Here is a 19,409-nt window from a genome sequence, read left to right on the forward strand (position 1 = left end):
GATGGGTAATAACAAAATACGTCATTTCCGCTTTTAGCGCGCCGTTCTCTTTTTTCTCTTTTTAATACGAAAAATGTGATAATCTTTTATCTGGTTACCGCGCTAATATTGTCCTACTGCCTTTACACTGGAAACTATGAAAAATATATTTTATAATATTTTTTTTTCATTATTGACTGATGGAGAAAAAAATGTGAGAAGTATTAAATAACTTTGGGACATTTAGTCAAAAATCCCTTTTTACATTTCGTATTCCATGCACAAAAACTGCTGTATTATACTTATATTATTGTATGAATCGTATGTAGCCTACATATCCTACACATTTTACAATTTGTAGCCTATCTCCATTTTTTAACCCAACATATGCATTGGAAGCCCGTTTCCGCCACAGTTAAGTTAAATATGATTCAGTAAATCATAAAAGAGAAATGTTCTCGTAACGATTAAATATCCCATAATAATTAGAAACGTTCTCGTAATTATATAGAATAGGCTATATTTACCTCAGTAGCCTACATAGGCTAATTTGAGATGCGTTGGATGGTGTTCTTGCTTTCCAGAAGAAAAAAAAACAGAATTCACTTGTACCTAATACACGTATACACACTGTTGGACATTGTTAGTGAAAAAAAAGGATATTAATGAACAATGAGAGTGTAAAAAAAATCAGTTGAAGAATAACCAGAGAACGCCGTTTTGGACCTAGGCTCCGCACAATCCCTAAAGAAATCCCTACATTCATTACCAAAGAAAACACCAGTAGTGTAGTGTTGGTGGGTGAATCAAATTATGTATTTCCTATGGAGTAAATTTACCTACATATTACAGCAAATCCCCAGCAGAGGGCAGGAAGGGACCACTTTTACATTTCTTAATCCACATTTCATGGTCTCTTTTGTCATGCTCAATCACTAATAGGAAACTCCTTTTTATCACATTATTGCCATTATTTTAATGGTCCAAAATACCCCCAAACCGAGGAACACCTATAATAATAATAATATAAAAATCATCAAGTCCACTGAACAAACGATAGGCTATTATTCAACCTTTATCATACATTAGAATGCTATTGAGTCACAAAGACATTACAGTATGAAACAAAGTAGCTAATGCACACTAAAACACCTTCGAGGTGGGAGAGAGAATTTTCTTTCAACCTCAAGCACATATTGAATGTCCCAACTGTGCGACACTGAGATAGATTGTCATACGTGAAGAGTTTATCATGTCAGCAATGTTTTGATCAATGTAAACAGAAAATCATTTTCTAGTTAATTAAAATAATTCTCAAAGGCCTGGTTTCACAGAGAGGGCTTAGATTTAGCCAGGATTAGGCCGTAGTTCAATTAGGATATTTAAGATTTTATAAACGTAGTTTAGAATAAGCCTTGTCTGTGAAACCAGGCAAAATAGTTTTCAAATAATAATACTGATTTATAATATTACATTATTTTTAATGATCATGCATTCATTCATTAATTCAGCCAAATGTTATATTATTCACATTTTGAATTTATATTAAGATTATTAGTAGACTGTGGGCCAGCATGAAAAGATTAAAGGATGCAGAAATCAATTAATAATTCAAATCAGTTTGATGGATATCAGAATGTTTGACTAATGTATGATATCATCCTTTCTTATTTTACTATTTTATCAAACCCCCTAATTACCTATGTCGCTTAACGTGCAGAGCAGCTTGGTGATCACCACAATCTGATTAAGAAATCACTCAAAGACAGCATGGATTTGCCACTAAGATAAATGATAATCTTCATATCACAGATAAATCCAGCTCGTCCCTCAGTCAGCCCTCTAATGGCCACCATTAGTGACATTGTGGGATTAGCCTGCATGAGTAGATTCAGGATTCTCTTAGTGAGAGTGCCTGAAGCCTGAGAGCTGCGATACGTCCTAAACAAAGAAACTGGTATCGCCACAAACAGCTCACTCTGTCACTCTATAGATCAAGATCTAAATATCTATTAAAATACGTATCACGGCATAAAAACAGTGAGTTTATTTCAGTTTTTGAACAACATTTCCTTTTTTAAACCATAAAAGGCTAATATGCCTGACAGGATCAGATGGGTCACAGAGATGTCAGAAAAGCGGATAGAGATACAGTATATAGCCTAGCCTTATCACCCCAGATGTCAACTAATTAATTACGCAGACACTAAGTAAATTAAATTACAGTGCGTATCAATAATCTGTTGACAGGCCTTGATAATAAGGGCATGGAAAGGATCAACAACCCAGATGAAATAGAGAGCGTGTGCAACATCCTTTTGGACGGTTCTTCTAATCAGCACAAATCCTGATTGATTTCATAATTTACAGATTAGCCAGACGAAGACCTATATATTTTCATTTATTAGGTTTAAGGGGTCATCTTTATGGCTAATATTTAATTATGTACAGTTCTAAGATAATTAACATGCTTTTCTCTATCCTGTTATGTAAGGATTTTTAAATGCTAATATCACCCAGAATGACTGTAATCCTGGGTCCTGTTCATTCAAAATATCAGTGCAGTAATTCTGGAGAACTAGATAGATAGATAGATAGATAGATAGATAGATAGATAGATAGATAGATAGATAGATAGATAGATAGATAGATAGATAGATAGATAGATAGATAGATAGATAGATAGATAGATAGATAGATAGATAGATAGATAGATAGATAGATAGATAGATAGATAGATAGATAGATAGATAGATAGATAGATAGATAGATAGATATAGATAGATAGATAGAAATAGATAGAGATAGATAGATAGATAGATAGATAGATAGATAGATAGATAGATAGATAGATAGATAGATAGATAGATAGATAGATAGATAGATAGATAGATAGATAGATAGATAGATATGCATACAGAACCAGCCTCAGTGAGAGCGCCTTATCTAGGGCTGCTTTCATGCTTTCTCCCATATGTCTGTTATGCATCAGTCCTGCTGTTTAATCTGCCCAGATTGAGTCCTCTCAACTGTGTCGGATTACACTCAGTGACACAGAACCGTTTGGGCTACATATAAATGATTGTTACTCCAGGCTTGATAGAGCAAAAACATTGCAAAATGCAACAAAGAAGTACTGCATTATTAGCGTCATTTATGACATACCATTTAACTGATGCTGAATGTAAAAAAAAATCAGTTTGTTAAAATGCGTTCTCCTTTAATTACGATTTAAAACACAGTTGATGTAAAACAGGTTAGCATTGTTCGTCCTTTTTTTTAATAATTTGTATCGCATTTTACATGTTACGAAAAAAGCACATAATAAGACTACAGTACATTGATGTATAGTTCAAACAATACTGTAGCAGGCTATCTTAATTTACAATATATACAGCAATACATTCTATTACAACTTTTAACCACTGAGAGTTTGACGGGGTTCTGTACAAAATGAACAGGAAAACCACTGAATACTGTTATTTCAAAGCTCAGGTCTTGGCAACATAGTAATCTTTTGATGATAAAGGGGCCCTATACTTCACAGTATTCATAAGAGTCTGGAATTTTTGTAGGCCTATATTTAAAAAAACAAACATTCTATCAATCACTGGCATGATGGACTGATGCTACTATCAAAATACTGGGAATTTTAAGTGGTTTTGCTAAATGAAATAAAATGCAGAGTAACACTGAGAATCAAAAGTCCGGTGTTATCACGGAAACAGTGCAGGAATATGAGGAGGAGAAAATAGCCCGGATATTTTCACACCAATCCTATTTTATGGCATTACGAAGAGATGAATTACAGTGCATAATCTAAGAACTCTTTTCCTCTTCTTTTGCGTCTGACTGTTCGCTGGACTTCTCCTCTGTCACCGACGTCTCCATTTTGTGCTCTAGTCTCTCGGAGGAAACTGTTCCCAGCACTTTGGCACTGTGCTCCTGTGCTTTTGCCCTGAGAACGGCAATACTGTTCTCCCTCAGTTCCTCTTTGGACATAGGTGACTCTGTCCTCCTTTCCTCAGCCTCGGCCTCATCCGGCTTGGGATTGGTCGGTTTCATCTGGGTGACATCTGACTTCTCGTTTGGTTGGACTGCAGCAGTCTCCATGGACTTCTTGTGCATCCCTGCAAAGAATGGTGGGTATTCGTGTTTAGAAAAGCAGCTGGTGGTAGGAAAACCATCTTGAACTGGAAACAGCAAGAGACAGATTTTAGATTTAGTAACAGCGTATGACTAATCTGAGCCATGAGAGTCACGAATCGCATCAAAAATAAATGGATGATAAGAAAAAATCCTTAGTATTTTATTTTAAATATTAGAATAGCAAGCTTACAGAGACTTCAATTTAATGTATTTGCTGTCTTGCTTCCAAAAATGAAATGTGACACTGGACCACAAAACCAGTCATATGTTGCACGGGTATATTTGAGGCAATAGCCAACAATACATTGTATGGGTCAAAATTATCGATTTTTCTTTTATGCTAAAAAATCATTAGCATATTAAGTAAAGATCATGTTCCATAACGATTTCTTGTAAATTTCCTACCGCATATATCAAAGATTTATTATTAGGAGTAATACGCATTGCTAAGGGCTTAATTTGGACAACTTTAAAGGCGATTTTCTCAAGATTTAGATTTTTTTGAACCCTCAGATTCCAGATTTTCAAAGTTGTATCTCAGCTGAATATTGTCCTAACAAACCATACATCAATGGAATGCTTATTTATTCAGCTTTCAGATGATATATAAATCTCAATTTCCAAAATTTGACCCATATGATTGGTTTTGTGGTCCAGGGTCACAAATTATTCTTGGTTTATCAAATATAAGGGTCAGTACACCATTTTTGTAACACATAGATTTGTATCGTTTGTGTGTGTCTGCTGTTGTATTTTGTTCATTTTATGTATTGTCTGTCTTTAAATGTGGACCCTCAGTCTGTAATAAAGTTTGATGATGATAATGAACAAATTTTTGTTGTTATATTATTGCAATAAAGCAAATCATTGCTTTAAAATAGCTAAATGCAATTTAAAACATTCCTTGAGCTATTTGCTAGGGTAATTGATTTGCTAAAAAAAAATTAACATTTGAATTATGGACTGAGAACATTATTGTAAATGTAGTCAAACTGCTGTTAAAATTCAAAATCCATGTACTGGTTAGGCAATTTTGCTACTCTCTAGCTACTTGCTAATATTTCTACTCTCAGTCGTTTTGATTCATAGCGTTCATGCATAATGTTGAAATTCAGCAGTGCTGGGTGACAAATGAAATACAGTAGGCTATTCAGAGTTTAAGCAAGGAGAGAGGACTAAAGATTTATAAAAGAGACTATAAAAACATTTTCTTTCTTTTTTAAATGATGTCATTATGTTATGATGCATGATGAGTTATAAAGGTCAATTCAAAGGAAAATAAATTGTCTTAATCTGCTCTGGCATACCTAGAAGCCAGGGGGCACAGGAGTCCATGATGCCATCTTTAGCAGACTTCAGTATGGACTCGGGCAGCGGGATGGAATGACGCACCATTGCGCCGTAGAGCCCGTACTCCGCCATCACGCTGCTACGACCCCAACACTTCTCCCGCTTTCTCCACTTGGCTCTCCGATTTTGGAACCACACCTGTACACAATTAAATGGGATTTGCATATAGTTTATTAATAAAGACGGTCAGAAAGTAGTCTGTAGTATCTTATAGGCGGAATGACAGACATTCATTAGGAAAAGATTGAAAGTAAAAGGTGAATTGGGCTGTCAGTGATAAATTATTAAATAACAATTTTAATTTTTGGGTGTAGTAACCCTTTAAATTAGTCTGGAAAGGATCATCAAACAAACAGCATGCAGTTTTTTTTTAAACAAATAGCTAGCATTTAAATTTCCTTTCCAAAGTGTGAAAATGGAAATCAGGCTAATTGTTATGTTTAATCCAATGGTATGATATCAACTACAACTGACTATCACCTATCATTTGCCATAATGTAGTCATATGTGAGCCTGTTACATGATAGAGCAAACAGTTTAGGCAGATTGGCACTTTTTCAGGCTAAACGACATGACGCGTAAAGTGCCTGCGGTTCAGTTCTGTCACGACGCGACGCAAACGCAGGGTGATCAGCAGTTAACCAGCAATTGCCCTTCACTAACACTATAGCAGAGCTGACGGGGGAGAGGGAGGAGGAGGAGGATGAGGAGGAGGAGGGGCTGTGGGGTCCAGAGAGGCCAGACATTGGATAAGAAATTATCAAAACCATTTTCCAATCTTTTCTGGTAATGCCGATGATGATAGCCCTCATTTCATGCACGATACTTTTTGAGTTGAAATTGGTTATCGGGCACTCAAAAGAAAGCGAGTGGAGACAGCGATGAGAGACGACCCCAAGGGCACGCAGAAGCTGATTGAAAAATAAGTTAATTTCGAGCCCAATCGATGGTGGACAGGCGGGCAAATATCACGGGAAATTAAACGAGCAGGACCCAAGAGAGCAGCGCCATTGACCCGTGCTAATAAATTCAATGTAGTTATTTCATTTGAACTCCCCACATCTCGCCACATCCCTTCCCTTGGAACACGGCGGGCCTTTCTCATTTAACTAATTACACTCGATGAGAAAATTAGATGTTAATTTTACTTTGGATTGAAATAGAATTATTTATTTATTTCCTTATTATTTATTCACTGAGAGGCACCGTAATGAGAAGGAAATTAAAAGGCGTGCCAGCAGATGGATGGTTCAGGTCACACAGTAATCTTCTTCCGCCTTGATTGCTTGATTAGGTCGTTAGCGCCTCTCTCTCTCTCTCTCTCTCTCTCTCTCTCTCTCTCTCTCTCTCTCTCTCTCTCTCTCTCTCTCTCTCTCTCTCTCTCTCTCACACACACACACACACACACACACACACACACACACACACACACACACACACACACACACACACACACACACACACACACACACACACACACACACACACACACACACACACACACACACACACACACACACACACACACACACACACACACACACACACACAGCAAATTGTTTCACATCCAACTGAGGCTGATGAGATATTATCTGTCCGAGTGTGATGCTTGATCGATATAGTCAGAGTGCGAATTGTACAATGACTTTTGGGGTGGTCGACTATTTTAAAGGGATTTCCATGGGCTTTTTTTTTTCTTTTTTTTTTTACAGTATTAAACATCTTCCAAATTATTATAGCCAATAAATAGTCCATTGAAGGTTATTTTCGAGGCGCCATTTTTAGGTGCGAAAATTGTATATTTGCCACTAGGCTACGTCTGTTATATAAGATGCTTGGGATATGTACATTTTTAATAAATAGATAAGCGATAACCTAGTAGACTATTTGTCATGCTTTATTGACTTAAACTGAACTTGTAGATTAGGCCTAATAACTTGAATAAAAATCCCCTCTTAAAAATAAAGGCTCCTTTTTGGTTCCATAAAGCTACATTCAACATCAATGGAACCCTTTAATTCAAAATGTTATTTTAAGTCGGAAAAAAAGTTCTTTAGATTTTTTAAATGTTCTTCACACTAGAAAAAAATGGTTATTTTTAAGAACTGTTCACTGAAAGGTTCTTTGAGGAACCAAAATTTGTTTTATATTGCATCGTTGCGAAACCCCCCCTTGGGAACCTTTGGCCTTTTAAGAGTGCAGCATGGGCTAATTAAAGTGCTATAACTCCCATAATTCGCACCACTGATACCTTGTGCTGCTGACCTCAACAAAACTAACCCTTACACAAACCACTAGCCGATTAACTCAATACACGCAACATACAGAACTACAAACGGAAAATATAGCCTATAGGCCTATACTTCATGCACAATTTCCTCAGATCACCCTGGCAGAACCTCCTGGAGAGGTCAGTTCTCTGAGGAACCAACAAGTTTCTGCACGAACTCTAAACACTAATGCATCAACAATTGGTCATGCGAGGAAAGGTTTTGAGGCACTTCAAAGTTAAACAGGCCCACAAAAAGCATCTTCAAAAAGGGCATCTCTGAAGGCATCTGAGGTACCTTAATTTTTTATAGCATGTAAAATATAGATTATCATATGTTCAAATAATAGAGACCCATATTTATCAAAAGATTCATTTATTTTATTGCATCAGTCCTTTTTTTGTGCTCAATTCTGCTTTTTTTTAAGTGTTAAGGTTATTATTTTTTTTAAGTAATTTAAAACAATATGTTGATACCCAACTAGTCATAGCCTATTGATGTGAAATTAGGAAATGCATCAATTTTGCTAAAGAAAGAAAGAAAGAAAAGGTTGGCGTATTTGCGAGGAATTTTACAAAACAAATCTTAATAAAAAAATAAATACAATTAAAAACAACAGTCATAACAAATAGGCTTGCCTATATTTATGTCAAATAACACAATAGAAAAAGATCACATAGGCCTACGCCCGCATACAGCAACAATTAGCTATAAGAATCTGGCTTTTATATGATAAATAAAAGCGCGTTCGATTATTGTCGTTCCGTATTCTCATTTCATTGAAACGGCGAGTGTTCGTTCCTCACCTGTATTCTGTCCTCGGGCAGCTCGGTTTTCATGGCCAGCATTTCTCTGGCGTACACATCCGGATAATGAGCCTCGTTAAAAGCCTTCTCCAGTTCTTCCAGCTGGTAAGATGTAAATATTGTTCTACAAAAGAACAACATTCAATTGTCATGGGAAATCAATATTAGAAACATCACGCATACATTGTATTTCAATAACTACTCAAATCGAGTGGACCAATGTCGAGTAGCCTACATGTTTTCGTTTTAAAAGAAAGAACAAGACAATTGTGTGAGTGAATTAATTCATTAATGTTGTTTGAATATTTAAAATAGTCTATTGAAAATAATAATTAGCTAGATATTAACATTTCTAACAGTAATTGAACCAGATCTTTAAAAATAAGCTATAATAAAATACAAATCACAACGACAATGTAGGCTGTTATTAGCCTATTATTATTACTATTATTATAAAGAAAAATAGATAGGCTCCTTGCTTTATAAAACCATCGAACATTTAATTAACTCGTTACGAAACACACACACACACACACACACACATATATATATATATATATATATATATATATATATATATATATATATATATATATATATATATATATATATATATATATATATATATATATATATATATATATATATATATATATATATAGGTATAATTAGCTCTCAAAAAGGGAAAAAGATGTTATTTTGGTATGAAATCTTGCCAAACCATCGAGATAATTTTACAAATTCCTGTTTCAAATATTTCTTTTCGGAGACCACAGAAATAATGCTTTAATTTCTGTTATTTAGGCTAAATGAATTGTTATTAGCGTTCAGCCTACCTGTGTCGTCTCTTTTTTCTCTTCTTGCTCTGGCTCAGTGAAGACTTTGATATTTTCCTTTCACTTGAAGAGACATCCTCTGAATCTGTAACATCGGAGGAAGTGTTATTCAAAATGGCTGAGACATTAAAAAAAAATGTAAAATAGCCTATTTTATAGCCACTTAATAGCTCTTTCATTTGAAAAACCCAGGCCTGTTTGACGTTTTCGACAATGATGATAATCACTTGAGATTGGGAGGAAAATATAATGTAGGCCTATTAGCCTATTTTAAATAATGAAAATAAAACAGGCAACAGCAGACTTTTTATTGCACATTTCCATCTTGATAAAAATTGCAATAATAGCAACAACCAAAAATACTATTGAGCCTATTATTATTATTATTGTTAAGGCCTTTTTCCCTTGACAGGGCACTAAAACAGCAATAAGAATTTGGACATTTGTCTTACAAAGCACAAACCCCGAGCGGGAAGTAAAAGTGAATTTGGCAGGCCTATACCTGAGCTGGCAGACTGGTTATTTTCCAGCGGGCCCACTGTCCTATTGAGCGGCTGTAGATGGACGTTCTGCGCGTCTGACAGCACCTCCAGAAACGCGGGCTGGCTGTAGAACGACGGAATACCTCCATGGCCAATTAAGCCCATCCCGACCCCGACACCAACACCAGCCGGACCGAGCATCGACCTGCTGGCTAGAAGGTGCGCCCCGGCAGGGAACGAGTCCAGTGTGCTCCGCGGAGCCGAGGACGGCTCTTTATTTAGTCCCAGGATCTCCTGGATGCCGAAGCCCGTGCATTTGGGCGGATGTGTGCTGCTGCTCTTTGACAGATGTGGATTGTTATTTCCCCCGTTCTCAGCGGCGCACACCGATTTTGATTTGTTCAAACTTTCCGACAAAACAGCCCCATCCTTTCCTGTCATGGTGCCTCTGAGACTATTCCCTTCTTCACATACGAGTCGGTCCCTTGTGCACAGGCATCCACGGCGCAATACGCATGATCCCTCTAGAAATTCTCCTTTTATCCAACAGGTCCTTCCCAACAAGGGTCAAAACTCAACAGCCAATCAGCGGCGAGTAAGTGATTTAGAATTCCAGAGGATACAGGATGCTGCTCTCCCCGTTTGTCATGCATGATATCATTTCATTCACATCACATTTTGCTTGCAATTATGTGTTAATCAGACATTCAACCAAAATTAGCAAATAAAATGAGATCACTAAGAAATTATATTTCGAATTAAATTCACATGTAATTTAAGTAATAATAGGCTAATAATATTAACAATAATAATAATAATAATAAGCTAATCTTCGATACTCAAATGTTTTCTGTTTGCTTCAACATTTTAGAAGTGTTGTCTATTATTAACGGCTTTAGGAATCTGTTGCATATAGATGATAAAATAAAGGAAATACACAAATGTCTGAAATCAAAAGGACACATGGACAACGGAATCGCACAGCCTAGACACATGCACATAGACTAATGTCGTCAGCAATAGCATTACAACAATTGTTGTGAGGCAGACACTAAATCAAATAATGAATGAAATGATCTATTACAAAAAAATCAACATTTGATGATAATAATAATACACCGTATAATAATCTTATAAAACTATAATATAATAATATATCTTATAATAACCTACATCTAATAAAACTAATTTAATCATTAAAGATCGAATGTGTCTAGTTGAGATTGCTTAGTTTTAAAGTAGGCCTACTCCCGTTGCAAATATTGAAGGGTTCAACAAAGAATGCCATGCTAGAACGTGCGAGGATTTCCAATTCCTGTAGATCGCTAAATATTCTTTCTTTGCAACAGATAAAATCCCTTCTAGGTTTAAAATAAAAGGCTTATAATAACAACACATTTTTTAAATAATAAATACAATTACATATATATATATATAAAATAAATAATAGATTTAAAATAAAATAAATAATATATATATATTCTTATCACATGACAACAAAATGGCTTCCTGCATTGCTTTTGGGGATTTTTTTTTAAAGACATAGTAATAAAAGTTAACCTACATTTTTTCTAGAAATTCAGCTTTTTAATGAGTTTTTTTTCTCTTACTTCAACCCCCCGAAATCGCAAACATGTTATATATACTATAATATAAAAGGTGAAATTTAGCATTTATTCATCTTCATCTTATACCAAATTTTAAAAAAGAGCCCCACTGACCAAAATATAAGTGCACCTAGACTCATCATTCATGCACTTAAACAGAGGTCATGATCACATCACTGTAAAATTTCAGAAATCAGCTTAATATAATGCATGTAGGCCTACAGCATGACCTGGCTTAATTGTAGAATATTAAATTGATATTTAATTAATCTTGGTCAATCGTAAGGAGAAAGCCAGCAAGTGAGTGTCCAATATTAGCCTATGTCCACAATAATGTATGCTTAGCTTATATAAAAATAAATGCAAAGACGTTTTTGGGTATTTAGTGCATCTTCCATTATTCTTCATTATTTTTCAGAACTGTTAGCGGTATATAAAACATAGCTGTCCCGATCTGAACAGACTGCAAAATATAGCTTATTCTAATTACATCCAAGTTTCTTTAATACACCGAGGTCTAATCAGCTATTACTAAATTACAGTGGGATTTTGATTCGTTTTGCAGATAATTTGTGGCACAATTTGGACATCTGGACAGATAATTACTGGGAGATAATTTATGGAAATGAGCAGCGAGCCGTTGATGGAGACAGAGATAACACCAATCTTATCAAAGTGCCATGTGCTGATGCATAAATAAACGTCATGATTCATACAACACCAGCAGAACGTCAGGCGCGTGGCGTCAGACACACACATGAGGGAAAGATTCCGAGCGCGCGCTCCCGAGAGACAGCGCCTGATCTGTTGCTTTTCTGGCTAATTAATAGCCACATTGAACACTTGGAGATGTTTTTATCGTGCCGAAGTGGCCTGATAACAACCGTGCCCTGAATTTTACCCACAAAGGTGCACCGTAATCCACGTTGAACAGCTTAAAAATAGGCCTATACAGAAAAGCCATGCGATGTTGTGGCCTTGTGAGACATTATTCAATTACCGATCCATGCTAATTCTTTGTTGGCCTGGCTCCATGGCAATTACATGAGATGATCATCAAAACTGGCAGCCGCACAAAAGTAAAGTTTAATTACATATAGGAATAGCGCAAACGAGGGATGTGCACATTTAGACACATTGAGAAAACAAACGCGCAAGTGGGTGCAAGAGAATGAAACTTCACGGAAGAGTTTCCGCCTCTCTTCAAAGCATTAAACTCCTCGCCGCTGAGCTAAATATTACAGCTGCAATTACATGAGCACCAGTTGAAACTAATTAGAAGCCATTAAGTGGAAATTTCATTAAGGGTAATGAAGAAATCAATGTTATCAAGATATGCTAATGACACATCACCCGGTCTAGATAAACCCATCTATTCACAAGACTCGCGCTCTGTCAAAGCAGCCTGTCAATTACAAACTGCTTCCTGCCCTCTCGTAGCCACCGCTTCTGCTGTAATCTGTGCCGGGCTTTGTTGTTTATTGTGAGCTGGGAAAAAAACCCACTCTCCCTCCACGGCTTTTAATAATCCATCTACATATGAAAATGACTGCATCCTGATTTACATGCATAAGAGGACAAACTAATAAGGCTGTAGATTAAGGAAAGATTTAGTTCAGTCATTCGTGTAGATTGGGTGGCCTATCAAAGACTGAAAGATCTGATGGTGGCAGATTAAAAGGCAAACAGCTGTTGCAAAATTTGTTTTTCTCCCCTCTCTCTCTCTGAATATTTGGTCTCTTGTGGGCTCATGCCTATTGCACTTATTTAAAGTGAAACACGCCATCTCCATCATTCAAACACAAAGCTAGAGGTTGAGATACTGAAAAAACGATTGTGTTAGTCAAACAGATGGATGGTAAATTGCACCGTTGCCTTGACCTCTGTGCAAAATGGGACTCAACACTTGTGTACTTTTTCAAAGCATGCTAAAATGAGAGTTTGTCCAAACTCGTAACAATTATAGCGTAATGCGATGCATACAAATGAAGACCTCTCTTATATTGAAATGCTTGACGGCTATTTGTCTTTACGAAGAACTTGGAAGGTCACCGCAAGGTAATGAGCTTTAGATGGGGCTGTATTAGGGACATTGTATTGCATTAGTCCGGCCCTATACACAGATTGCTGGTGCTTGATCTTCTCATGCCAGGCAATCTAAATGAAGAATCACTTGTGCTCTTCTGGTCATAATTCTGTATTTGCAATGTATTGGAAGTGATGAATTGTTTTTAATGTTGCATTTTGTTTTTGTACACCAAGCACACACAGTCTGCGGCATAGAGGAGTGTCTCTCAGACGCACACCCCCGAAGACCCACTCAAGAACCCCTTCATCCAAAACCTCGCTGATATTGTACTTGATATTATTCAGCATTAATCTTATTAAAGTGTCCATTATTACAATAATTCAATCAACAGAAAACAATCAATACTCTGCCTGAATAGACTTATGTTGCTTCTCCTCCCTTTAATGACATATCTGAGCTTGTAGTCTTAGGTTTTCATGGTGAAAATGCAATACAGTTAAGTCATCATTTCTGTTTTTATACACTACCGTTCAAAAGTTGGACGTTTTTTAAAAAAAGAAATCAGATTTTAAAGGCGCATTAAATTGATAAAAAGTGACAGTAAACTCATTACAAAAGATTTCTATTTCAAATAAATGCTGTGCTTTTGAACTTTCTATTCATTACAGAATCCTGGAAAAAAATGTATGATGGTTTCCATGCATGCACAAAAATATTAATCAGCACAACTGTTTTCAACATACAAGGGATAACTCACCAAAAAAAAAAAAAAATTCTGTTATTTACTCACCCTCATGTCATTCCAAACTTGTATGACTTTGTCTTTCAAACAATGCACAAAAAAAAAGATGTTCAACAGAATGGGGGACAATGAATATGCTCCAAAAAGAAACAAGCCATGGTCATGATTCAACTTAAATTCTATAAAAAACAACTTGGACATTCTGTCACTCCTTGTGAAAAAGAAATGTGCTGAACTGTATTGAATGCCCACTTGTAGAGTACATCAAATGTTAACATTCAGTACATTTTTATGTTTTAGTATCTTGTCAAACTTGAAAGTAGTATACTTATTTTGATGTGTTCACTAGCATATATAAAGTACTTTATATGTTATTTGATTAAATTTAAAGTTAATACATTTTAAAGGTACTAAATTACAACATAATTTAGTTAGGCATTAAATGCTTGTCAGTACATAAAACCGTTATTTTTTTTTAAACTATATTGCAAAGACAATAGAAGTAATAATTCTTGAGCAAGAAATCAGCATATTAATGATTTAAAGGAACATTTGAAAGCTATACATTCTATTTTAAAATATATTCAATTATGCAAGTGATTTTAAATTGTAATAATATTTCAAAATATGATTGTACATTATTGTATTTTTCAAATAAATTCAGCCTCGGTGGGCTTCTTTAAAAAACATTTATAAAATCTTTATTACCAACCCCAAACGTTTGAATGATATTCGTTTAAAGTAGTGCTGGGCAATCGATTAATCAGGATTAATCACATCCAAAATAAAAGTTTGTTTTCACATAATATGTGAAGAATAATAAACATTTATATATTAAAAAACTAAATAGATACATAAATTATATAAATATATAATACATTCAAATGTATATTTAATATAAATATATAATATAAATTTATACATGCAAACATTTCTTACATGTACACATGAAGGAGTGTGTATTTATATATAAATCATAATTATACACAGTACACACACACGTATATTATGTGAACACAAACTTTTATTTTGGATGCGATTAATCGCGATTAATCGGTTGACCGGGTGATGTGTCATTGGGTTCAATACAAGTTAAGCTCAATCAACAGCACTTGTGGCATAATGTTGATTAAAATGTAGCTTCTTTGCTTTAAAAACAGCAACTTTACAATATGAAGTAATTGTTTGTGTGGGGGAAAAATCACTTATTAACCTTTTCAGGGTAAAGTTACACCCAATTTTACAACTTTGCTGCCATGACAAGACAGTGCCATAAACCCTAAAGCAACAAAAATGACAACAACTTTACGTAAGCAAGAGGATGTGCTGTATTGTGAATAAGTCACGGCTGAAGGGTGTTTGCCTGCAACCCCATCAGCTGTGACTTATTCACGATACAGCACTAGTCTCGAGGACACTATTGCTTTTATACTACAGTTACCACACAATACAAATATAAAAGCCACAAAATATAAAAAAAAAAATTTTTACCTGACGGTGAACAGCAACAGAAGTTATATTATTACGCCATTATATAGCGGTAAAGACTGTCTTTATGAGTAAGTCGCTCAATAGCGAAGACTTTTATATTGAAATGACTGAAAGTTGTGAACACGGGAACAAGACTCAACTGACAAATGCTTTGACTGGCGCTGTCAGTGTCAGGACACGGGAAAACCCCTTAAAACAATTGTCAAAACAAACTCCATTCACAGGAAAACAACTAAGAACGCTGTATCCTGCTGCCAGGCCATTAGATGACCATGAAACACTATAGACTGTATACGTAATACACATGTGCATGACATCGTTTTCACAGATTCGCGTTTTTGTTGTTTACACAGAGACATTTTGTGTTTTCAGGCACCCAAAACGCAGTTGTCGTGTACATAAAACGGCCAAAACGCATAAAAAGTTTTACGTTTTTAGATGAAAACGATGTGTAAACAGCCCCTAAATCTCTCACTCACAATACTCTTCTACATAATACAGTATTTATACTTCAATGAACAATATCAATTGAGAACAAACATATGTGTACGTTGCTAAGAGTGGTTGCTAAGGGTGTTGTGCACTGATACACAGAACCTTGGGTCAAGCGGTCATAGTATTTTATCATGAATAAAACACAGCTATTGACCAATCAGAATCAAGGACTGGTACTAGGGCTTTTATAAAGCTCAAATAATGCACAAGCTTTACCTGAAGAATTATTGTAGGTGATTTCATAAAATGATAAGCTTCACGTTTCCATTTTTATATATCTTCCCTCATCTACTTACATTGTAAGCGCCTCAACATTACTTAAGATTTTTGTCTAAAATCATTTTTGTGGTAATCAACGTAATGCCACAAAATATTTTTGACCGAGTTTAACCCGGAATATTCCTTTAACAAAAGCAAAATAAAAAAAGTACAGGTCATTTAAAAATCCTGTCTCGACTTAAACTGAAATGCCCGTGAGGCGTTTTAAAGTTACTGCTAAGGCTACTGGGAAACTCCTTTTCCTGAGACTAAGGATTTTCAGAGCGGATACTGAGGACAGCAGTCTGATAATGGTAAACACCTTGTGCTGAGTAGGTGAAAAAAAAACAGAAAGTGTAGAGTTTTTTCCCCTCACGAACCACAAAGGGTGCCATGACCCCCTGATGCAGAGTGAGTTTGCTAGCTCCAGTTTTCTCATACAGCTCCCACAATAGCGTGTTTGGAAGCTGCCTGCCGGCATTGCTTAATTAGGCGAGGAGTTGATTAATTTGCACTAATTGACAGCTAATTAAAGGCCTGAGGGCACATCGGATTGACGTTTGTTAGGGCAGCAAGGCCCGTCGAGGTCAGGGCAACGGGTTGTTTATGGCTGCTCTGGTGTTTCTCCTTTCTTCCCTCCGTCCTGGAGACAGCCCCTCTGTGGGGAATGACCCTCATCTTAAGGAGGATGTCTGGACAGGACCTATTTGACAGGCAGAGACTACTGGCGGGTGCCATTATGTGAACCGCAGCTTCCGTGATGTCAGTTTATTGACCGGTCCATTCGCAACAGTCATTGCGCACATCACTACTGTCACAATGTATGAAGGCAACAAAGTGTAACAGACGCAATTGTACAGAACCAACGAGTGCAAAGTTCTGTCAAACTTCATAGAGTCTATGACTGTAGACTTAAAGTCAACATGAAATCAGAATGGACAATTCTTGTTTTTTAGGGAAAATTGCAGTATTTATCATAAATGATTTATCGCGAACATCATTATTTTTAACACAGTCATGTGCCCTCATGTTTAATCAAAATAACGTCCTCTCCCCCTTGCAATGACATCTCTTCTCTGATGATGCGTTTTTCGGCATTGAAGGAGGGACAACCTGTCAGCGATCAAATCAATTCCCGATGGATAAAATCAAGTCTAGCCCTACGTTATATTCTTATTTGAGAAGCCATTTCACTCGGATATACGTCACAACAGGAAGAAAATACTATGGCAACTTCCGTTTCAAGCTGACTTCAAGGCCCTAACATAATCATGGCAAAGATCTTTTTCGTTCTTGACTTGGGGGTAAAAAAAAAAGTTTGAAATACCTGAACAGCGGTATACTGTTAGCATCCCAATGCCCCACACGCGGCTTGGAGTGAAATTTAGATGAACATTTAAACATGTGCTGTGGGCTTTCCTCAAAAATAATAATAAATAAAAACGGCAAAAATGACAGCGGTGAGAAAACAGCAGTTAAGAAAGCATCTGAATAATGTGAATATATTTGCACGAGCTCCGCAATTCCACACTTCTGTCAAGTATTTCACATTTATTTAGCACATTACACAGTAGATTGCTTTAAAGCAAGTTGCTTTACTCTGCGTTCACGCTGCTGCCGGCGAGAGCGTCAAACTTCGCTCTGGCCGGCCTGCCATCGACGCTGTAGAAAGATTCGTGGACGCGCTGCCACTCTGACGTAGTTTGAATGCTTGGTCTTTTTTTAAACTGTATTTAAAGCGGCCACAAAGCAAACAATCATATTGATCGGCATTTGTGCAGACTGACCACAAGTAGGGTATACCCGTATAAGATAACCTCACGAAATAATTTAAATGTGAAAGTTAACTTAACAATTATAGTTGCATGTTTGCTAATATAGTTGCATGTGTGGCTTTTGTGTTCATGGAAGTGCTAGTCTAATTTCAACATGCAGTTTATAGGAGACGTTTTCCTTGGTCTTTAACATTAACATTAATTTGTGTGCAGCCTACTTTACAATAACTGTCCTGGTTTAAGTGCAGCATTAATTGGTCAAATCAGTGTTGTTTTGAGCAAATTAATTGCATTCCCGCTGAAAAAAAGGCTTTCTAGCGCGAAATATGCATATAAAAGGTGTTGCGCGCCATCTTATCAAATTTACATCACTATGGATGATCAAGTTGTTTCATTTGGTGTGACATTGCTCTACCTGCGAAGAAGACAATTTCAGACACCTTGGTCCACGCATCATTTTTTTTATTTGTGTCCCTGTACGCAAACAGGGACACGTCGTAAATGATCGGGAAACCCGCTACCGCAATGATCAACCTCTCCTCCATTTTGCTTGGGAACTAAAGTGGTCGGAACCAAAGTTTCTAGCACTGCGTTCTCTGGAATCATTTCAAGCGGAGCACTTCTACATTCCCATTGGTTGCCGCCGAACCGCATCATAGCTCATTACCATAAAGTCGACCTGATTTCAACTCTCCTCGACACCCAAATCGTCCAAGATGCGCCGCTCTTGCCGGAGCTCACCGCCGGAGCTCACCGCCGGGCTCCCATTGAAAATGAATGACTTCTGGCCACTTTGACGCTCTTGCCAGCGGCGGTATGAACGCACAGTTACAGTATTAAACGTGAAAAAGAGTGTCAGTAGCTATGTTTCCATACACCTATTTTTATGTGCATTTTGGGATATCACAAAAACGCTGGATGGAAACACCAAGATGCGCATTAATTCTAAAAATGCACATACATTTTTTTATCCCATAAGACGACATGCACATAAACTACGATGGAAACACATTTACTGAGAAAAAATTTAAATCACTAATTGTGTAACAAAAAAACTTGTGTAACTTTGCCTCAACAGTGGATGTGATTGGATAACTGGACTAACCAGCTGACCAATTTTATTGCACAGCATCTCAAATG

General features: G+C 36.5%; 1 protein-coding gene across 2 annotated transcripts; it reads right to left on the minus strand.

Moving 5' to 3' along the window:
* Window positions 1-3,184: 3,184 nt before the first annotated feature.
* Window positions 3,185-10,419, minus strand: vsx2 (visual system homeobox 2). Of its 2 annotated transcripts, none has more exons than XM_079832581.1 (5): window positions 9,893-10,419; window positions 9,391-9,475; window positions 8,555-8,678; window positions 5,436-5,616; window positions 3,185-4,172 (listed from the first exon to the last, which is right to left on the minus strand). In XM_079832581.1, the coding sequence occupies exons 1-5, from the start codon at window positions 10,311-10,313 to the stop codon at window positions 3,799-3,801; spliced, it is 1,185 nt and encodes a 394-aa protein (XP_079688707.1). In that variant the 5' UTR covers window positions 10,314-10,419; the 3' UTR covers window positions 3,185-3,798. The 2 variants fall into 2 exon arrangements, with proteins under 2 accessions (XP_079688707.1, XP_079688706.1); XM_079832580.1 differs by having other exon boundaries at window positions 3,185-4,109; window positions 9,893-10,392.
* Between the last annotated feature and the right edge of the window lie 8,990 nt (window positions 10,420-19,409).

Source organism: Gobio gobio, assembly GCF_949357685.1.
Source record: "Gobio gobio genome assembly, chromosome: 13".
Taxonomy (NCBI): Eukaryota; Metazoa; Chordata; class Actinopteri; order Cypriniformes; family Gobionidae; genus Gobio; species Gobio gobio.